The 23,742-nt window shown below is 43.1% G+C and overlaps 1 protein-coding gene across 2 annotated transcripts in view; it reads left to right on the forward strand.

Moving 5' to 3' along the window:
• Positions 1-13,405: 13,405 nt before the first annotated feature.
• TPH2 (tryptophan hydroxylase 2) overlaps positions 13,406-23,742 on the forward strand; it is a 53,679-nt gene continuing 43,342 nt past the window's right edge. Inside the window, exons 1-4 of one of the 2 annotated variants that reach the window (XM_033952262.1) lie at positions 13,406-13,514; positions 18,121-18,263; positions 22,807-22,990; positions 23,090-23,190. In XM_033952262.1, coding sequence (XP_033808153.1) covers positions 13,406-13,514; positions 18,121-18,263; positions 22,807-22,990; positions 23,090-23,190 — 537 coding nt within the window. Of the gene's footprint in view, positions 13,515-18,110; positions 18,264-22,806; positions 22,991-23,089; positions 23,191-23,742 lie in introns of both variants that reach the window. The other variant, XM_033952261.1, reaches the window with a different exon arrangement.

The raw sequence follows: 23,742 nt of genomic DNA on the forward strand, positions 1-23,742 counted from the left end.
AAATATATATTCTGCGTATCCAGAAGCATGTCGTTCTCTGTAAGGTACAATATTCAAAATGACACCAGGCTTTAATAAAGACAGATATTTTGTGGTTCATTAACAAGCATCAAAAACCTAATTTTAAAAACATGGCTTTTTACTTGTTTTCTAAACTTAACAAAAATCAGTACTTTTTTCTCAGCTTACTTGATAATTGATGCCAAATAGAAGGGGGCAGCAATGGCCAAAAAACCCCTCATGCATCTGCATTAATTTTGTTGGAAGAACAGTTAGTCTAAAACATGATTCCATTCAGTGCAAAAATGGTGCTGGTCTAGGTTCCAAAACTGCGTTTTTTAAAAAATTCTTTCCAACTCGGACCTCAGGAATTGAGAATGTTTGTCCATAATTGTCTTTCTCAGGCAAAATATCTTTCCAAAAGTTTAATCACATAGGACCAAATTTGGCATGAGGGATTCAGGGAGTTCAAAAATAGGTCAAATTAGATTAGGGGCTTGCAGAGAAATTAACGTCCCACCAAAAATGGCCTAGTTTATTTCTATGGGAGAAGCAGTTCCAGCTTTGGCAGCATAGATAATTTGATTCATTGGAAAATAGCAGTTAGGAAATTGCTGTTTTCAGACTGCCTCTCTTCTATTCTCACAATCCAACTCTCATTCTCTGACAGCCACACACACAAAACAATAATTCTGTGAGGAATGCTCTGCAGCATTATTTCTAAATGGGCTGCCTTGTAGTGATATAGATATGTAGGGTTCCAGAGGCGACCTGCAAATGCTTTTAAAACAAATAGTTCTGGAATTTGATGCCAGAGGATGTGGTAACAACGGTTAGCATAACGGGGTTTAAAAAAAAAAAAAGAGATTTGAGAAGACATGGGAGAAGCCCCTGCTTGTCCTGGAATCAGTACCCTGGAATTTTGCTAGTGACTAACTGGGTTTCTGTGGGTTGCTAGATTTTCCAATTGGAAAATGTGGACCCCCTGGACCCACCCCCAGGTCCACCGAGTTCCATCTATCCCTGCCCTGTAACACCCTAATCCCGCCCTACCCCTGCCCCCGCTGCCTGCTCTTGTCAGACAGGGAGGAAGTCCACTCATGCGCGGATGCCACATGCAGACGTCCTGCCCGATGCGATTTGAGGAGGCTTTTCAAAACCCGGAAGTCTGCTAACCCTATTATGACCCGGATTGGTCACTGTTGGGAACAGGATACTGGGCTAAATGGACCATTGGTCTGACCTAGTATGGCTGGTGCTATTTTTTTTTTTTCTATTTTGTTGTAAATTTTATTGTGAAACCTAGTATCTGAGCCATACGGCTTACGTAATGGTTACTGGGTGTGTGACTAATTCCTATTACGGACCTGCCAAGGGCCCCGCCCCCTTCTGAGATCTGGATGGTAGAACTTACATGCACCAGTTTATGGAACACGCTGAACTGAACTGCTGCTCGCTGGTGCAGACCAGTACTTAATGGCAGCAAGTTCCACACTTGGAAACTGACTACAGTACCAATAACCAAAAATGTTGCTGGAATGAAGCAGATGTGCCTCTTTTTAAAATATGTTTCCAGCTCTTGTTCATACAGTGGCTCATTCAGTTACAGTGAGGGCAAGCTCTATTGGCATGCTGTCACGGTCATCCAACAGCTCTTCTGATGTTGATGTTCTAGTAAATCTGCAACACCCCCCCCCTCCCCCCAAATGCTTCTTTCTGGTACCTTTGCACAATTCTCTCAAGGACACACACACACATCTCTGGAATTACTCAAATGAGATTCTTTCTAAGAAGGATATATAGGCAGTCCCCAAGTTAGACGCCCAACTTAAGTACAACTCGTAAGAATGAGGTTGCGGTTTCATTTGATTTCACTGAGCAGTATTTCCAGTGGCAGAGACTCCTACACAGGTTCAGGAATGACGCATGGCCACATTAAGAACAGAGTGTGGTTGTGCTTGCTGTACCTTAGAGGGAATACTGGTAGGGACAGTTGGCCCTTTTGTCAGCTGGGAGCAGAATCCTAAAATCTACAAGCTCTGAGTTACATACAAATCCGACTTAAGAACAGCTTTAAAAACGTAACTCGTTCTTAACCCGGGGACTGCCTGTATATGTTTTTATGTAGCTGCTGTTTTCCCAGTACCTGTGCAACACACACACACACAGCCGGCTCAAAAGTTTGTGGTGCCCTTGGCCAACTTTTTGTTTTTGTACCCCTGCCCCACCCTGCCCTTACCCCACCTCATCCCCTGCGCAGCACCCGGAAGTGACATCAGCGGGAAAGATGACATGGTCAAGAAGAGCGCATTGAAGTTGTTCAGGGCAGTGAGCAACTAGAGGTACAGAGAAGCAGGGGGTGCAGAGGAGGAGGGGTGGACTGCCCCCCTCCCTTACTACACCACTGCCTATAGGTCTCCTCTATAAACCTTTCTTATGTCTCGGCTCCTTCAGGTTTTCCACTCTGGCATCCAGGGATTGGACTCATTCTCCGAGAGCCATCAGCACTTTGCATTGAGTAGACGCATGCAATGGATCGTCAACTGGTAGACGTTCATACACACGGCTCTTAGCATGAAGCACTGGATAGTTCCCATCTTGCTGTCGAACTGCCATCTGCATCCAAATATTTATATATTTAAGGTTAACTCAGGTAGGAAGGGATGTTTTTAATGTAAGGTCATGCAAATTTATTTGGTGTGTTTTATGTTGGTTAGTAAATGAATTGCAAGGGGACTACAATTCATATATTAATTAGGTCAGGCTTATTCCCTCTTTTATCTAAATCCTAAATTAACTGTTGTGAAAAATGTCTTTTGTTTTATTGGGAGTAGACTTTAAATTTAAAAAACACATCAGGGATGGGAAGGTGGGAGAGAATAAATATACAAGGATTGTAGAAGCCTCTAAAGGCCATTAGATTCACTAAGACATGAGGGTTTTACAATTCAGCCCACAGATTTTCTCAGTGGCAGGCCCCTGCACCTGTGTGTCGCTCCAGACGCGAGAGGCATGCCTTTACAACTTGAGGATTCCTTCAGATACCTGTGTGTTATCCTTGGCACCAAAATTACTCTCACTTCTCATATTAACTAGCTTCACAGCACTTTGTCTTATTAGGTCAGTCTGAAGGTATCTCGCCAGGTCTACCTGTAAGTCCCTTCTTTATCCATTAGTTTCATAGTACTTAGATTACTATAATATTCTTTCTGTAGGTCTAACAATCTGCCTTCCAAACAGATGTCAAGCTGTACAAAACACCTTGATCCACTTCCTTACTCGGGGATCGGGGAAGGAGTGTGTGGGGATGGAAATGAGGGCGGGGAGGGGCACACCACTCACCCTCCCTACACCACTGCACGCAGCCCACAGGGTTGAGTGTTAGCACACCTGAAGTGATTAAACATATGCTAACCTACAAATTAATGTGTACTAGGACAACCAGTGCAACCAGGACAAATGTCAGAAAGTTCTGCTTCACACAGCGAGTGGTGAATGCCTGGAACGCTCTCCCGGAAGAGGTTGTGGAGGAAACCACCATTCAAGGATTTAAGGGCAAGTTGGATGCACATCTTCTTGAAAGACACATTGAGGAATACGAGTAACTAAGGTATTTGCCAGGGTAGGTCTGGCTGGGCCTCCGCGTGTGCGGATCGCCGGACTAGATGGACCCAAGGTCTGAGCTGGTGCAGGCATTTCTTATAATAATAATAATAACAGCTTATATACCGTTAAGTTCTTTGCGGTTTACAAAGATTAAGCAAAGGTACAAATTGATTGACTTTAAGAGGGGAGGAAGAAAGAGGGTTAATAGGACAGGAAATCCATTTTTGAGGAGAGAATGATCAATAGAGCAAGTTAATCGCTGTAGAGGGGAGAGAGAAGAGAGGATCAGTTGTCTAGATACTTTAGGAACAGGTGTGTTTTCAGATGTTTCCTAAATTCTTATGTTCATTAAAACCACTGGTAAAATGAATATATGAAACTAAGAACCCTCCTCCCCAGTCATGAAAAATTCAGGGAAAAATTACAACTAACCTCCCCCCCCCCTCATTTTTATCAAGCTGCACTGGAGATTTTTAGCATGGGCCAGTGAGGGAAGTGCTCTGACACGCATTGAAATTATATTAGCGTCTGAGCATTTACTGCGCTGGCTTGCGCTAAAAACATCTAACGCAGCTTGATAAAGGGGGAGGGGGGGTTGTCAATTTTGTATTGCCTGCACCCGCCCCTAACTTCTACAGTTTGAATAAACTTTACTTAGTTGTTCAATGTATGCTACAAAATGCTGGATGAATCCTAATGGTTTCTTTCAATATCCATGCTACGTTATCCTACATCAGTTAATAACAAGTCCACACATTTAGCAAAAGGTAACAACTCAAACCTGGCACCTCTGGGTGTCTTTCATTTCCTTCTGTGCAGGAAATTAATTCAGAGCATCATGATACCCTTTTGTTCTTTCTAAATATTATCCTTTTCGGATTTTTTTTTTTTTTAACGTAATATGGCAAGGATGAATTCTGTGTTTTGTTCTCCCAGTGGAGCTCATAAGAGTTTACTGTACAATATAAATTTATTCAGGTTCTCAAGCATTTTCCCTTGTGTGTCCCGGTGGGCTCACAATCTATCTAATGCACCTGGGGCAATGGGGGGGGGGATTAAGTGACTTGCCCAGGGTCACAAGGAGCAGTGTGGGATTTGAACCCACAACCTCAGGGTGCTGAGGCTGTAGCTTTGAACACTGCACCACACATTCCTGTTAGCAGGTGATACTCTACATGCCCTAGCTTAGAAGTCTTTCATTTCCTTCTTTGCAGGAAATTAATTCAGAACACCATCATATCCTTTTGTTCTTTCTAAATGTCATCCTTTTTTTTTGTTACGTAATAAGGCAGGGATTAGTTCTCTCTTTTTTTTTTTTTATATGAGAGTAAGTGTGTTAGTTTTGAAATACTGCTCTAGATGAAACCAATAAAAGAATGTTTTTAAAAAAGGAGCAAGGTAACATAAAATGTGCTGTCCAGCCCCAAATGCATGGAAATATCTGTTTTTAAACAATAGCCACACCGTAACTCAGTGCAGCAATCAAAACACCTTTTAGGTTAGAGGGGCCAAAATAAAACCCAGTCTCTGGGTTTTGTCCCCAAGTTTTTAAATTGTTGACGCCATGTCGGGCAAAATGTTAATGGGACTGTGGCTTCAGTGGCTGACCCCTGTTTGCTCACTTATCTCCCCCTATACTCCTCCTAGTGAACCCCAATCATTGGGTAAGTCCCTCTTATCACCACCAACTCCAGACTTGACCAAGCACTCAATTTCTCGGTGGTCAATTTAACCCTTTCAGGACCAAGGGACATATTTGTCCCATAACTTTAAAATCCTATAAATTTTGATTGGCATAGTCTACAGTTCTAAATTTGATATGTACGGATTCCATAGGATACTGCCTTTATGTAAACAAACTGGTTCCGACATTCATTCATTAGCGTCGTTGCCAGATTGACGAGAAGATTCACTTGCCACACTGTCCATAAGCCAGAAGTTTGATTTTTTTTTAAAAAATAATGATATTTCACAAAAAAAATCAATTTTTTGGCATCTGCAAGCCCTTTTTACCATAAAAATGTCGTCAAAACCACAAAAATTGGCCTACGATCCTTATGGTCCTGAAAGGGTTAAGGGTGCGAAAGCTGGACACTACAGAAAGAAGATCGATTCATTTGAGCTTTAGTGTTGGAGAAGGATTTTATGCATGCCGTGGACCGTCGGAAGAACTAACATTGATTCTGGAAGATATCAAACTGGCTATGTCTCTTGAAGTCCCAATGATGAAGTTATGACGGTATCTTATTTTGTTAATCTCTTAAACAATCACAGCTCTTGTAAGGATATATAGTTATAAATTAGTACAAGTGCTCAGACCACCTAACCCTATGTTTAGTGACGACACCAAACTGCAGGTAGAATCGGGACCATCATAGCATTTTTTTTTACTGTCCCTGACCCAACCTTTAATTTTAATTATATTCACTTTATTCTAAAAAAATAGTCACTTATCTCATCTGTATATCCCAGCTGGTCAGGCACAGGTTGCTGAGAGAAGTGCCCCTTCCTGATGAACAGCCGAAACTCGAGTCGGGGGGTCAAGGAGTTTTACCAGAGCTGATACAGTGGTAGAAAAGCACTTTAATGCACAGTTTACACATTTGCACGATAATACTGCGGTGAATAAAGTACCCAACCTGCTGATATACAGATAAGTGACTATTTTTTTTTTAGAATAAAGTGAATATAATTAAAGTTAAAGGTTGGGTCAGGGACAGTAAAAATGCTATGATGGTCCCGATTCTACTCGCAGTTTGGTGTCATCACTAAACATAGGGTTAGGTGGTCTGAGCACTTTTACTAATTTATAAATATACTAGTGTTTAAGCCCGTTAGATTAATGGGTGCTAGATGACTGCCTCTCCTGCTTTTGAACCTGGGCAGAGGCAGAGCCGGGGCGGGAGGGAGTGACGGTGGGAGAGCAATTTCAAAGCCTCGGCAGCGGCGGCTCCTTGATCAATCCGCGCTTACAACGTCCCCACACTCGCAGTCTGGCTGGCTCCCCCACCAAAGCCCTTCGCAGCGGCAGCTCCTCCCGCATCCGTCCCCGCGTCCCATGCCTCTCCGAAGGCCGGCTCCCACGAAAATGGTGCCCCTCTGTCCAAAGCCGCGGCAGTAGCCTCCCTAAAGACACATTTCAAATCTGACATATTGTAATCACAAAACAGAAAATAAAATTATTTTTCTTACCTTTTGTTGTCTGGTCATAATTCATACCATGAGGGGTCCCAGGCTATGGTTGGCTTTTGATAACTCGCTTGCCAGGGCCCCTTCTTTCTTCTTCCCTCCCTCCCTCCCTGCAGCTGAAGACAGGCACCTCCCCCCAGTGGTCTGAGACAGGAGGGAGCAGTTAGGAGAGGGTCTGAGGCCAAAGAGGGGCTCAACAGCGCACAACCACCTTTCCTTCCCTCCCTCCATCAGGTGCAGTGAATCCACCAATGTTAAAAGGAGCCGCGTCGAAATCGGAGGCCTGCCACTGCCGTAGCACTTTCCCCTCTGCCTTGGTCCCGCCCCTTCTCTGACATATGGGACCGCGGCAGAGGGAACGTGTTATGGTGGCGGCAAGGCTCCAATTTCAAAGCAGCTCCTTTTAACATAGGCAGAGCTGAACTGTACCTGATGGAGGAAGGGAAGGAATGGTGGGGCAAATTTCGGCAACGGCAGGAATTGTTTGGCGGGCCAAGCACCGTGAAACTTTGTTTCTTTAGGCAGCCTTGGTTGTTTACTTGGATTCAATGTCAGCATTAGGGTTCGCCGGCCACCAGCCGTGAGAGCCGGGTGAGGAAGGCCGCCGCAGCCTCGCGGCTAGGTAGGGGGACAACAATGACACTTATGCTCAAGCCCCCGCCGCAGCTCCTCTCTCGATCCTGGTGCGGTTCGAGAGAGGAGTCGTGGCGGCGGCTTGAGCATAAGCGCGATTGTTGTCCCCCTACCTAGCCGCGAGGCTGCGGCGGCCTTCCTCACCCGGCTCTCACGGCTGGTGGCCGGGGAACCCTAATGCTGATATTGAATCCAAGTAAACAACCGGGGCTGCCTAAAGAAACATGGTAATCATATTCTGTCCTGAAAGCCCCCGCCGCAGCTCCTCTCTCGATCCTGCTGCAGTTCGAGAGAGGAGCCGTGGCGGCAGCTTGAGCATAGTGCACAGTGAGAGGCAGGGGCGCGCATGCGCAGTCGTGTTTTCGTGACGGATCAGGGAACACGACTTTTGAGTGCGCATGCGCGGCCTAGCATTTTATTATATTAGATATCCTTACAAGAGCTGTGATTGTTTAAGAGACTGAAGAGATTCATCACAGAGTTAAGTAAGCTTTCCCCATTTGGATGTAGTGTGTCTTATTTTGGTCACACCATCAGAAGTGAAAGATCATTGGATAAAGACATCATATTTGCGAAGATCGAAGGAACCAGGCGAAGAAAGTGACCTTCAATCAGATGGCTGGACATGCTGAAAACATCCATAAGGATGACACAGGACTAGCACAAAACTGATTTCTTTTTAGATCAGTAATTCATCAAGTTGCTAGGACTTGAACATGAGTCGATGGCAACGAAATAGAGTGTCCCCTAGTCTTTGCAATTTTTGATGGATAAAAATAATTTATTCGCTTGTACCCATTCTGCCACTCAGGATTTTGTAGTTCGTAATTATATAATTTGATTTTCTACCAGAATGTCATTGTGTTCAAAGGTTTATTCATGTGCCTAATGCTCCCTGTAGTTCTGGTCTATATTTTACCTTTAACCCTCTTTAAACTTTAAAGCTCTGTACTATTTCCCTTTATGTTCATTTTACGTCCCTGTCCCTAGCACCTCACTCTTCACATCAACTCTGATGACCCATTCATACATCTACATTACATTAGTTTCTTTTATTCCGCCAATACCTTGCAGTTCTAGGCGGATTACAAAAGGAAGAGATTCTGGTCATTTCCAGAAGATTACAGGGAAGGTTGGAACATTTAGAGTCTGGTGATGAAGTGAGGATATTGGTTGTATCATGAGTCTGTCTTGATATATTTGTTGAACAACCAAACCTGAAGGTTCTGAATTTTGGTGCTGAAATCAGTAGATTGGAGATGTGGCTGTCTAGTTTTGCTGCTTGCGTGGTGAGAAGTCCGTTGTGTTTTTTTTTTTTTTTTTGGGGGGGGGGGGGTTTGCATTGAATGCCATTGATTGGGGGGTAGGTGAAGGGTGTCTGAGTTTTCCTTGGTCTGGAAGAGTTGTTCAGAGATAGGCAAGGGTTCAGGTAGGATGGTCCATTGCCATGTAGGGTTTTGAAGAGCATGCAGTAGAATTTATAAGGTATTCGTGCTTCTACAGGTAGCCAGTCTGTGTCTTGGTATGCGGTGGTGATGTGGTCGAACTTCTTCAGTGAGATCATCAGTCTGAGGGCTGTTTTTGGCACTGTTTGTAATTCTTGCTCTACCTTCATTATCTGTCTACCTTGATCTTGTCAATGCTTGGGCTCTCAATTTACCTTTGAGAAGAAGAAAGTCCTCGCAGCCAACAAAAATATTTTCTAATGCAACAGCATTTCTTAAGTGTTAATGTAGGAATTGTGTTGTAGAGGCTGAAAGAGTCGGATTCAATCTTCTTCAATCTCCCTCTGTCATTTGTCTGTATTATATACAACAAAATCTTCCTCCGTGTCAATCTATTCATTTTCAGTCAGTTCTCTAAATAGTCCATTTTCCTTATAATATTTTCTTCACAGCTACAGTGTATTATTTCTGTTATATGTATGTGAATGCAGGTAAGAATACAGATTTATACTGTTGGGTTTATCTTTGTAATCATCTTATGAAAGTTTGTTATACATAGCTTCATCAGGCATTCTGTACAGAGAATTATGAAGTGTGTGTGTGTGTGTGGGGGGGGGGGGTCCCCCTGTTTTTTCTTTATAGCTGTTTTTCTCCAGCATATCGATGCACATTTCACTGTTATTGCTTATTTTGCTTTTATGATGCTTCATTTGTATACAGCCCTCTGTTAATAAAGATGGAGAAGATTTATCCCCTCAGGTAACAGCTGATTCTTTAATGAGGAAATTCAGATAGACTAAGTCATTCTCTTAGGGGAACATGATTTCACATCCATAAAGTATGTAATGCGAAATATACCACCAAATGTATTTGAAATCAAAGAATGGAGAAAAAGCTGGTGTCCAAGTTAAGTCTCCAGCTTCTTATTTGGGGAGTGATCTGTCCTTTAGAAATGCTTGGGCATATTTTGGCTGTCATGGACTGGATATTATGGGGGTAGATTCAATAAATAGCACCTGAAAAGTAAGCACCGTTGTGGAGAGTGTGGCACAGTGGTTAGAGCTACAGCCTCAGCACCCTGAGGTGGTTGGTTCAAATCCCATGCTGTTCTTTGTTACCCTGGGCAAGTCACTTAATCCCCCGTTGCCCCAGGTACATTAGATAGATTGTGAGTCCACGGGAACAGACAGGGAAAATGCTTTGAAGTACCTGTATGTAAACTGCTTTGAGTGTGGTGGTCTACAAGTCCCAATCTCTTTCCCTGATGTCATAATGCCTCATTCCACCAATGAAAGCCAACCTCACCAGTGATGTCACAATGGCTTCATTGTTCTATACTTGGCTCACTTCTGGCATTGCATTGGAGAAGAGTGAGGCGCAGTGGTTAAAGCTAAAGCCTCAGCACCCTGAGGTTATTCATTCAAATCCTACATACTCCCTGTGACCATGGGCAAGTCACCTAATCCTCCTTTGCCCCAGGTACATTAGATAGTGCGAGTGCTAGATTTTTAACTCCCTCTCCCCCGACAAAAAAAATATAGAATCTATGGGGCTCAAAATAAAAAATATAAACATCCAAAAAGCGTCCTAAATTGGCACTTGGATGTTCCTACTCACCAGGACGTCCAAGTGCCGATAACTGAAACCACCTTTCTGACATCTAGTGAGGCATCCCAGCCTTTGTGCATCCAGAGTTTGAGATGGACGTGGTGGAGGTGGGCTATGGGTGGACTTTGGGTGTGCATAAGGGTGGTTTAGATTTGGACATCGTGCAGCAATAATCAAATGTTTTGCAAGACGTCCTGGATGAAACAGACGTTCGGAGCTAGACCTGTTTTAGAAGCAACTAAGTGCCACACGGACCAGACGACCACTGCGTGCATCACTCCCCCAGAGATCACTGTCCTCCTTCCACCATACAAAACTTAGAACAAAAAGGTACATATCTGGCTCTAGAACAGCAGCATCTGGTATGGGAAAGCCTGGCAGAACAGGTGTCTTAAGTAGCCTGGTGGGTGGGCTAGTGAGCCATAGAGAGAGGAGAACCCAGGCCCATAAGGCACTCTAACCACAACATCTATGGTATTACGTATGAGCTCATCTAAACCCCCACAAACCCAAATAGGTTGTATACAGGTGGGTATAGCAGGTTTTGGGGGAGATTTGTGGGGTATCACACTAATTAGTCTATAAGATGGTATATAGGATCAAAAAGGAATCATCCAGAGGGAAAACAAAATCCCATAGACTCAAGCATAGCTTACTGTTACAGGGTGGTTGAGGATCTCAGAAACCAGCTTGCACATGTATAAACAGATCTCAAGGTCAAGACTTCAAGGTCAAGTTTCAATCGTCGATCCTCAAAACCTCCCCCTCCTTCTTTTCAAGCTCTATAATAATTCCAATTTTTAATATTTCTTTTCAATAAAATTCTTCCAAAGGTGGTGGTTAATGGTACCCTCTCTAAAACATCGGAGGTGACCAGTGGAGTGCCGCAGGGCTCGGTCCTGGGTCCACTCCTTTTCAACATATTCATAGGGGATCTGACTCAAGGGCTTCAAGGTAAAATAACACTATTCGCCGATGACGCCAAACTATGTAATATAGTAAGTGAATGCAGTTTACAGAATTATATGGCGCAGGACCTGCTTACATTGGAAAGTTGGTCCTCAACCTGGCAGCTAGGCTTCAATTCTAAGAAATGTAAGGTCATGCACCTCGGAAGCGGAAATCCATGCAGGACATACTTCTTGAACGGAGAAACTTTAACTAGGACTTCAGCAGAATGAGATTTAGGAGTAATCATCAGTGCAGACATGAAAACTGCCAATCAAGTGGAGAAGGCTTCATCTAAGGCAAGGCAGATATTGGGTTGTATCAATAGAAGTTTCGTCAGCCGAAAGCCTGAAGTCATAATGCCGTTGTACAGGGCCATGGTGAGACCTCATCTGGAGTACTGTGTGCAATTCTGGAGGCCACATTACAGTAAAGATGTGCGCAGAATTGAATCGGTTCAACAGACGGCCACCAGGATGATCTCGGGGCTCAAGGGTCTCTTGTACGAAGAGAGACTGAACAAATTGCAGCTCTACACTCTCGAGGAACGTAGGGAGAGGGGAGACATGATCGAAACATTTAAGTACCTCACGGGACGTGTCGAAGTGGAAGATGATATTTTCTTTCTCAAGGGACCCTCGGCCACAAGAGGGCACCTGCTCAAACTCAGGGGCGGAAAATTTCATGGCAACACCAGAAAGTATTTCTTCACAGAGAGAGTGGTTGATCATTGGAACAAGCTTCCAGTGCAGGTGATCGAGGCAGACAGCGTGCCAGACTTTAAGAATAAATGGGATACCCATGTGGGATCCCTACGAGGGTCAAGATAAGGAAATTGGGTCATTAGGGCATAGACAGGGGGTGGGTAAGCAGAGTGGGCAGACTTGATGGGCTGTAGCCCTTTTCTGCCGTCATCTTCTATGTTCCTATGTTTCTATTCACAGATATATAAATTATCCTCCACCCAACGTAGAAACAGAAATAACTTATCTTAAGTAGATGCAAAAAGGAGGGGGAAGTTTCAAGGATTGATTGATCGAAACTTTGAAACCTTTAAGTCTTGACCTTACACATGTCCAAGCTGGTTTCTGAGATCCTCAACCACCCTGTAACAGTGCTCTATGCTTCTATTTACGGGATTTTGTTTTTCCTGTGGAGTTTTGAGGGGCTCACTATAAATTATAAGGGGGTTATGGTGAGATACACATCTGATATTCTTTATGCAAAAGTTCACAGCAGTGCCCTCTATGGTGTATCATTGCTCTGTTGGGATGTCTGTGTGACCAGTCCATTACTATTCTGGCCCCTCCCACATCCAAATGGGCTTGATTTGGACATGTTTTGAACATGGATGCTTTTGTATTCGAAAATAGCCCCAAAATTTTAGACTTCCAAAAGGCAAAGATGTCCAAATAGGTCATTAAAAAAATTGGATGTCTAGCGGTTTCGAAAATAGCTGTTTCCCCGCCCCTATATTTCGACTTCATGCGAGATACATCCAAATTCGTACTTAGACGCACTGTTGAAAATGTCCCTCCACATGTAAAGTGGTATTACACATCTGGTAATACCAAATAGTTTCTTTATGTTTGTAAGTATTTAAGCTTATAACGGATTTTAGAACTGCAGTAACGTTTAAAACAACTAAGTATAGGAAGGTGCTTTTGCCCATCAAGAAAATCCTTATAAATCACCTCATGTTCGCTTGTTCTTTTATTTTCTTTGTATGCCTTGGGGGGAAAAAAAAAAATCAGTGCAAAGGACAGGATTCCGTTCTGAAAGATAACGCAGGCTTTGAGCGCTTTAATCTCCTGTTAGCTATCGGCTATCAGTAATGAGCAAGTTCTAATCGTTGCTCCATCAGTGCTGAGCCTAGAGTATAAATAATACCTCCAAAGGATGCCTGTGACTTCACTTTCCAACACCATACTCATCTGTTCCCCCTGTCAAACAGGAGGGGGCTTTCCACTGCCCCAATGCAGCCAGCCATGATGATGTTCTCCAGTAAATACTGGGCAAAGCGAGGGTTGTCTTTGGATTCCGCTGTGCCTGAGGAACACCAGCTCCTTGGCCATCAAACAGTGAGTTACAGCCTCCACACACCAGGACAGAGGATTTTCTGGGGCTTCGTGCATTTGATCACACATTCATTTGGAAAATGTACATAGAGCAGGGATGACACAGGGACAAATTTGTCCCTGCGAGCTCTGTCCTCATCTGCACAAGCCTCGAACACTTATGATTTTAAAGTACGGGGATGGGGACAAATTTGTCCCCGTGTCATTCTCTATAGATACAGTTATATACACCCCAAATGTATTTATTAATTCTATTAATAGCTTACAGGACTGAATAAAACTATAGTCTGCGAGGCACAGGAAATCCAAATGTTTAATGAGCTGACCAAGACGAGTTCCTGGAATAGTCTGGCTATGATTCTGATGCTTTGAACTACGCCATACCAACTCAGTACGGGAGTGTGTTGCAAATTTTTACCCTTAGAATTACATTTTTGGAATTTCTGGCTGGGTGTGTGATACAGTTAGCGATGTTTTTGCCCTACCTGAGCTGTTAATTGATAAAACCAGAAAAGGAACAGCTGAATTTGGGAATTTGTGGATGGTCTTCAGCATCCCACCAGTGCCTGTCTGTTTTGTTCATTTGCTTGTTTACTGCTGTCTGTAGACACAGATGGGTAAAGTTTTCTCATGCTGTCAATTTTATTTAATTTTAGATGCATGCTTTATATTGCACAAAACAACTCTCCTGCAGTCCATCCTGTGATTCTCTTTAATCTCTCATTATTTTTTTTTAAACAAAGGTAGAATTTAATCTTAAGTGACTCATAAATGAAACTCAGTGACCAGAAGGGAAACAATTTGTTCTATGGTTATTAAAACATTGCTTTTCTGGTTGGCAATTTAATGCTGTACGGCACAGTTATTTCCTTTGGATTATCTTGTAATGGAGAAATTAGAAAAGCAATGTACTGAACCGCTTTCCGGGGCAGAATTTCAAATGGAAGCAAAAGGAAACGGGTCTTTTGCTATGAATCAGCAATCAGAGTTAATGAAAAAGGGGACTTGGAAAAAAAGAAAAAATGTCACAAGTGATCAGTAAAAATGAAACTTAGTTTGAACGAGCAACAGTTGAATATTCTGCTTACGATATACAGGAACGATATGCTTATCTACTAATATTGTTCGGTTGATCGTGACTTTAACAGTCATACGGCCTTTGTGATATCATCTGTCATTGTGTGAGCAACTCTGCCTGCCTTTATACCTAGGAGTGGGTCTGCCTTGTTTTTAAATCCTTTTCCAGCCTGGCTTAGCCATCGCAGTTGTAGCCCCTTACTCAGGGGCTGCAAACTGTAGCTCTACTGCTACTACTAATCACTTATATAGCACTGAAAGGCGTACGTCGCGCTGTACATTTTGACATTTAATAGACAGTCCCTGCTTGGAAGAGCTTACAAATTAACCTGGACAGACAGACATGACATATAGGGTAGAGAGCTGCACAGGAATGGGGACAACGGGAATCCTTCGGGTCACGGGGATCCCATGGGGACGCCTCCGAGGGTTGCGGGGTTGGATGCGAGGCTCGTCTTCTCCCTACCTGCCCTGCCACAGCACACAGCCGATCGGAGGGAGGGCTTAAGCAAAGGGGTACCAAGAGTATATAAACACACACACAGTTCCTGAGATGGTATGAAGAGGATCCGAGTATTCTGGAGAATTGTCCCCATGCCATCATCTTGCATGGGGACTATATGGACAAGTGATAAGTTCAATTGCTCACAGTTTAAAGTCATTAAATGTATTTTGTCTTTACTTTTTAATGTACCCTTTATATATATAAACACATCCTATATATATATATATATATATATATACACACACACACGTATATATGTATACACTCCATATATATATATATATATATATATATATATATATAAACACACCCTATATATAATGTACCCTTTATATATATATACATACATACACACACCCTATATATATATAGGGTGTGTTTATATATATAAAGGGTACATTAAAAAGTAAAGACAAAATACATTTAATGACTTTAAACTGTGAGCAATTGAACTTATCACTTGTCCATATAGTCCCCATGCAAGATGACAGCATTAGTTGTATCATTAAACTGGCTTCTGCATTAATGCAGAGAAATTTTTTGGCTGCTCCCAAAGCCGAGAGCACCGCTTCCTTTACTTCATCATGCTTTGTCTTTTGCTCACCTGGTCTCAGTGATGCCCCGTGTCTAGTTGCTGGGGACAATTCTCCAGAATACTCGGATCCTCTTCATACCATCTCAGAAACTGTGTCGCAACCTCCACACCCTTGTGCAGATCAGTAAGCTGTTCGGGAACCCATCGTGCAGAGATTTTCCTGTATCCCAAGTCGTCATGCATTATGGCAAATGCAGATCTATAGCTGATATCTAGATTTGCAGCCAATTGAGACACCGTTATCCGTTGGTCTTCTCTAATCATGGCATATGTCCTGTCAATTTGCTCTTGTGTGCGCAATGTTGATGGGCGACCAGAACGACCACAATCGGTTACACCTGTTCTTCCCGCTTTCAACCTTTTTACCCACTCGTAAACCTTTCATTGATTCATGGTGCTATGCCCCACCGAGTCAATATCCAACAGTGAATTTCCACAGGTTTCACTCCCCTTGCCTAAAGAAAGCACACAACTGCACGCTGTTCTTTGATGGTGCAATCTTGCAATGGAGCGTCCATGTTTCTGAGCTCATTGCTGTCACACAACTAAAGGCCAAGTGCTGCACTGTACCTGGACAATCTATTCAAAAGGAAATGTACGAGTAATTTCTGATTCATCCTTTTATATATATATATATATATCTCATTATGAGCTCTTGGGAGTTAGTCGAGCAAGGTATGAAATTAATTCAGTAGAAATTCATCACCTTAAATTTTTTTAGAAACATAGGAAAATGATGGCAGATAAAACCATGTGGAAGGCGTACTCAAGCCTGTCCTGGCCAATCAGGTTTCCAGAATATCCCTATGAATATGCATGAGTGAGATTTGCATGCCTGTTGCCTCCATTATATGCAAATCTCTTTCATACATGTTCATTAGAGAGATCTTGAAAACCCATGTGGCCTATGTGGTCTGCCCTTCCACACCAGCTACTAAGCTCTGCAATCCCTTCCTCTTCCTCAGAGATCCTCTATGCTTGTCCTATGCTTTCTTGAATTCATCTCTCTCTCTTCCATTGGGAGGCTGTTCCATACATCCGCCAGCCTTTCTGGAAAGAAATATCAGTGCTTCTTAACTGAGTCCTCGGGGCACAACCAGCCATTCAGGCTTTCAGGATATTTACAATGAATAGGGAAGAGAGAGATTTGCTTGGACTGCCCCTTTGGTATTCATTGGGGCTATTCTGAAAGCCCAACTGTCTGGGTTTTTCCAAAAAAAATAGGTTGAGAACCAGTGCTTTAGATTACCGTTGTCTTTCCCTTTTTAGAGCTTCATTTCAATGGAAAGAGACTCACCTCTCGTCAGTGGCGTAGCGAGGGTAAGAGGCGCCCATACCTCTTTAACGTTCCTGGCCTGAGCGGCAACCTCGATTTGCTGCTCACGCCAGCATCAGCTCTTCCTCTGACGTCTCTTCCTAGGCCACGGGTCCAGGAAGTGACAGAAGGTTCGGTTGCTGCTCACGCCGTGAACGTGAAAGAGGGAGGAGAGGAGGACGGGAGTCGGTGCCCCCCCACCAAGGGGGTGCCCAGGGCTTACTGAACCCCCCTCTCTTAATACGCCACTGCCTCCTCTCTATTTATGCCACAGAGATAATCAGATACCTTTTATTTGCCTTCCTTTAGATCAGTGGTTCCCAAACCTGTCCTGGAGGACCCCCAGGCCAGTCGGGTTTTCAAGATAGCCCTAATGAATATGCATGACAGAGATTTGCATATAATGGAGATGCCAGGAATGCAGATCTGCTCCATGCATATTTATTAGGGCTATCCTGAAAACCCGACTGGCCTGGGGGTCCTCCAGGACAGGTTTGGGAACCACTGCTTAGATCTATGAGCTCGTAGATCTAACGGAAGACATACAGGATGGTGGTTAAAGGAAAATAGGGGGAACCTTGATAAAACATCAGGCGAAACACGTTGGCTCCATCTACCCCCTGCGTATGAAACCACAAAGCTAAGTAATAAATAGGAAATAAAATGGAGCAATAATTAAAAAGTAGTTGGAGTTAATAAGTAAAAATGGTGAGGAAAAATTTGTCAATTGGTAAAGAACCGATGAGAAGCGGACACGTGAAGCTTAAAGCAATGAAAGACTTGAGCTTTGAGTGGTATCGCTGAGGTTCTTTAAAGTTGGCGGTAGGGATATATGCCAAATATGCTCTGCTAAGAGAATATATATGCATATTTATATTGAACTGTGGGTTCATTTACTGTCATCTGCTCTGTTATTATAATAGAGGACCCAGTGGCTGCCACCAGTAGCCTTGCAGATGTCCCCTTCTTGCCATATTAAAAAAAAAAATAAAGAAATCAAAATAGCGTGAAGGTAGTTTTGAAAAGAAAGCCTCCCACCCCCAGATGCAGCATTGTTTTAATGATAAATGGTTGTAGAATATAAAATTGAAGCCTGTATTTCATTGTACAGCTAAACAAAGCCAACTTTGCTAAAATCAATGAACAGAATGCAAACCAGGGACGTGGAGAAGGTGGAACGTCAAGAGAAAGCGGGAAGACGGCTCTTGTATTTTCAATAAAGAATGAGGTTGGTGGGTTGGTGAAAACCCTGCGGCTATTCCAGGTAAATGTCCAGTGCCAAGATGGATCTGGGTCACCGTTTATTTGAGATGTAATTTTCAAACCAAATTGTAGTATCAAAAATGTGATTGCTGTCCTGCTTAGGACCACGAACATCAAACCTTTATTTAAATCAAAAGGAGAACTTCAAAGATAAAGTATATACATGTATTTATTGAGAGTATTAACGAGACAAATCCTTTGCCTTAATACCGTATATTGGTGTCTGTGTGCCACCTGCTTCTGGCCACTCCATCTGATGCCGTATCGCACGTACTCTTGGTGAAGTGGCATTAGGTGGACAATTGGACAGAACTTGGTCTACTTTAATATAGGGGTCCTTTTACTAAGGTGCATTAACCGATTTAGCTAAATGCTAATGTGTTATGGGTGTGTTAGCATTTAGCGCGTGCTAAATCGGTTAGCGCCCCTTAGTGAAAGGTCCCCAAGACTGAACTGAAATATCTGAAGGCAATGATGTGCTGAGAAACAGAGGCTGGTAAAACGTTGAGTCTCATAAGACACAAATCATCAGCTAAGTGCAAAACTTGTAATGAAGAAGGACACGGTACTACCCAAAAGGGTCCAGAGAAGAGTGACTAAGATGGTTAAAGGGCTGGAGGAGTTGCTGTATGGTGAAAGATTAGAGAAACTGGGCCTCTTCTTCCTTGACAAGAGGAGACTGAGAGGGGATATGGTCGAAACATTCAAGATAACGAAGGGAATAGACTTAGTAGATAAATACAGGTTGTTCACCCTCTCCAAGGTAGGGAGAACCAGAGGGCACTCTCTAAAGTTGAAAGGGGATAGATTCCGTACAAACGTAAGGAAGTTCTTCTTCACCCAGAGAGTGATGGAAAACTGGAACGCTCTTCCAGAACCTGTTGTAGGGGAAAATACCCTCCAGGGATTCAAGACAAAGTAGATAAAGACAGGTTGTTCACCCTCTCCAAGGTGGGGAGAACGAGAGGGGCACTCTCTAAAGTTGAAAGGGATAGATTCCGTACAAACGTAAGGAAGTTCTTCTTCACCCAGAGAGTGGCAGAAAACTGGAACGCTCTTCCGGAGGCTGTTATAGGAGAAAACACCCTCCAGGGATTCAAGACAAAGTAGATAAAGACAGACTGTTCACCCTCTCCAAGGTAGAGAGAACGAGAGGGCACTCTCTAAAGTTGAAAGGGGATAGATTCCGTACAAACATAAGGAAGTTCTTCACCCAGAGTGGTGGAAAACTGGAATGCTCTTCCAGAGTCTGTTATAGGGGAAAACCCCCTCCAGGGATTCAAGACAAAGGCAAGTTCATGCTGAACCAGAACGTACACAGGTAAGGCTAGTCTCAGGACGCTGGTCTTTGACCTAAGGGCTGCTGCGGGAGCAGACTGCTGGGCACTATGGACCACTGGTCTGACACAACAGCGGCAATTCTTAGGTTCTTATGTAATCCGATTGAGGCTGATTTCTGGTTTGTTTTGTCAAGCGAAAATGAAGAAATAAGAGAGGAAAGTATAATCAGTTTTGCAGTTTGGATTCAATGCTTGCCTTTTCTGTTTTGCTCAAGGCAAGTTGCAGCAGGCATTTCCTTGTCCCTAGAAGCAGTGGCATAGCGAAGGTGGGAGATGCCTGGGCAGGTGGTGCAGCCCCACACCCTTCTCTACACCCCCCCCCGCTCTTTCTGTGCCCCCACACCACACTTGCGCCCTCCCTTCCCACCTCCGTACCTCTTTAAATCTTTGTCAGCGCAAGCAGCTTCTCCAGCCTGCTGCTCACGCTGGCATTGGCTTTCCCTCTGACATCACTTCCTGACCCCCCCATGACCTGGAAGTGATTTCAGAGGGAGCCAGGCAAGCAGCAGGCTAGACTAGTTGCTCACGCTGGTGAAGATTTTAATCTAATCTCGTCTTCCATTTGTGCGTCGGGTATACCTAGGCAAGCTCAAGGCGACTTACAGAGAGAAGAAGGTAGGGAAAAAAGAGCAGAACAGAGTCGGGGAGAGAATCAAGGGAACGTGACTAACTAGCAAGAAGGGTATAATGAGAGATTCATTTAAAGTTCAGGTATCGGAGAGAAGGCGGTATCTTCCGGAACAAGGTATAGCTAGGCTCTGTTCTGATTGTTTCTGCCAGGTCGTTCCAAATTTTCACTCCCAGGAAGGTTAGCATGGAGTGACAAAATACGCCTGAATTGGAGGCTTTTTTGTAGTTGGGAGATTATTTGTATCCTGTTGAGGGTTCTGTGAGATAAGTTGGATGAGAGGCGCTGCTGAATTTCCATGGAGAATGTGATGAATGATGCACGCTATTCTGGAAAGGGAGGGTGCAAGCATGGTTTGAGGGGGGTGGAAGGCAGAGAGGTGCTTGCGCCCCCACCATGATGGTGTCTGGGGCAGTCCGCCCCCCCTACCCTCCCTTACTATGCAAGTTTCCAAGTTTTATTTAAAATTTGATAAAACACTTATACAAAATTTCTAAGCGATTTAAAAGAATCGGGGGTAAATAAGTACAAAACACTCAGGTCATACAAGACTAAAACAAAAACAATCACTGACAGGAACAGAAGGAAAGAGGGTGGAACTACAATTGTAATAGAAAAGTGACATTAAGGGCTCCTTTTACGAAAGTGCGCTAGTGTTTTTAGCGCACGCACCAGATTAACTGCTCAAAAGGAGGCGGTAGCGGCTAGAGCATGCAGGAATTTAGCGCACGCTATTCCGCTTGTTAAGGCCCTAGCGCACCTTCGTAAAAGGAGCCCTAAGTGTGCAAACACGTAGTAGGCTAGAAGGCTAAGTTATCACCGTGGAGATGTTAATTAATTTTTAATTGAACGAGTCCGAATGTTTGCCTACAAGTTCAGCTCTCGAATGCGTCATTAGAAAGGAAACTTTTGAGAGAGCTTTTAAAATTCATCTAAACGGGTTTCGGTTCTAATAAAAGACGACAAATGGCTCCAAGTTTGTGGCGCAGTTACAGAAAAAATTTCTGCGCTTTTTGTGTTAATGAGTTTTAAGGAGGGGGATGGTTAGGAGATTTATGATCAGCGGATCGAAGAGTCCTTAAGGGTGAATAAGGGGGTAAGCTTATCTCGGAAAAGTGGTGATTTTGCTTGACGGATTTTGAAAGTAATTCTATGCCGAATTGGTAGCCAGCGTGGGTTTTTCAGAAGGGGGAGAAACATTGTCAAATTTTTTTTTGAGTTCCTTATAATTTTTATTGCTGCATTTTGTATTATTTGTAAACGCCTCATTTCTTTTTGCGGTAGATTTTTATAAAGTGAATTACAGTAATCCAATTTTGTTATAATCAATGACTGTATCAATATGTTTAAAGCCTAGGAGGCATACGAGGGAGCAAAGTGGCAACTAGAAGTGGCCACCACTTAGGGCAGGGGTAGGGAACTCTGGTCCTCGAGAGCCGTATTCCAGTCAGGTTTTCAGGATTTCCCCAATGAATATGCATGAGATCTATTTGCATGCACTGCTTTCAATGCATATTCATTGGGGAAATCCTGAAAACCCAACTGGATTCCGGCCCTTGAGGACTGGAGTTGCCCACCCCTGGTTTAGAGAGTATTATAAGCTACTCCCATAACATTGAGGACTAGTGTGAGATTAGCTAGATTATTATTATTTTATTTATCTATTTTTATTTTTATTTTTTAATTAAATGGAATTATGATTGTGGCATATCTTAACTTTTGAATCTTAGTTTAGTATATTGTTTGATCTCACTTTACTGTACAAGATGTATATGCTTGGTAATATTGTAAAATTCTATAAATAAATAAATTAAAAAATAAAATAAAATAAGCTACTCCCACCACTTGGTTCGCCGACTTATGCTTGACAGGTGATGCTGCCGTGGTAAATGCGCCGAAGCACATGTAATTCCTATGGGCTTTGGTGCATTTAACTGCTGCAGCATCGCTACCACGGCTCTGTAAAAGGGGCCCTTAATCCTGTGGCTTCAACTCCAGCTTGAGAAAAAGTCAAAGATGGGTAGTCTGTGATGAAAATATTGGTCATTATTCTTGCTTAAAACCTTTCCTCCCCTTTTACAAAGCCCGATAGCGCTCAGACACCGGCAGGGATTGAATGGGCGTCAGATCATTTACTGCATGGCACTTGCTCCCATGGCTTAGTAAAAGGGGACCTTTTATCTTAAATTATTTTCACAATATTCTCTTGTGCCCCCTACAATCTGCATAACATTTTTTTCCCTGTTATTTTTTATTGTTTCAGCTCTGTAACAAGTGTTTTTGTTTGTGATTTCAGGAAATTTCAATAAATATAAATTTTTTTTTTAAAAAAAGAGTAAAACAGATTTTTAATGTGCTTAATCCCACAGTTTTTTCTCAAGTTCTTCTTTTTATAATGATTTATGGTCTTTCCTTTTAGAAACATATCCAATAAAAAGGTATCACAGTACATATTTTTTGTAGTTTCTGTACTTTTAGACAATCACATTAGTCTCTGTAGTATTCTTGTATAATTGATAAAAACTGATGATTTTAACTACATTGTGTAAGATACCTAATTATCCCTCTTTCCATAGGAGAAACATATTAATATGGTCCATATTGAGTCCAGAAAGTCTAAGAGAAAGAACTCTGAAGTGGAAATTTTTGTGGACTGTGAATGCAGTACTAAAGAATTTAAGGCACTCCTTCAGCTTCTGAAGTTGCAGGCTCAAGTCCTGTCTCTTAACCCAGCTGACAAGATCTGGACTGAGGCAGAAGGCAAGGCTATTTTACATGTCAGCCTCTCTAGGGATGCAAACGTCTCATAACATGATGCTCTGTGCTTAACGTGTGACATGTACTGCGTGTCTTTAACAGAGTTGGACGATGTGCCGTGGTTCCCTAGGAAGATTGCGGAGTTAGACAAATGTTCGCACAGGGTTCTGATGTATGGATCGGAGCTGGATGCTGATCACCCAGTAAGTGTGCAATAAAACACGTTACTCAGAAGGAGGATATCTTTGGGGGTAGAAATACTAACTCTGTATAAGTTCAAGTGGCAACCTAGGTCCCAGGTACCTGGCAGAAACTCAGAGTAGCAACATTCCAGAGCTGAGATTGTGATGTCATAATGCCTCATTCCACCAATGCCAAAGAACCAACCTCATCAGTGATGTCACAATGGCTTGATTGTCCTACACTTGGCTCACATAAGAACATAAGAATTGACGTACTGGGACAGACCGAAGGTCCATCAAGCCCAGTATCCTGTTTCCAATAGTGGCCAACCCAGGTCCCAAGTATCTGGCAGAAACCCAAAGAGTGGCAGCATTCCAGAGCTGAGATTGTGATGTCATAATGCCTCATTCCACCAATGCCAAAGAACCAACCTCATCAGTGACGTCACAATGGCTTGACTGTCCTATACTTGGCTCACATACGAACATAGGAATTGTCATACTGGGACAGACTGTAGGTCCCTCAAACCAACAGTGGCCAACCCAGGTCCCAAGCACCTAGCTAGATCCCAA

The sequence above is a fragment of the Geotrypetes seraphini genome, chromosome 7 (genome assembly GCF_902459505.1).
Source record: "Geotrypetes seraphini chromosome 7, aGeoSer1.1, whole genome shotgun sequence".
Classification (NCBI taxonomy): Eukaryota; Metazoa; Chordata; class Amphibia; order Gymnophiona; family Dermophiidae; genus Geotrypetes; species Geotrypetes seraphini.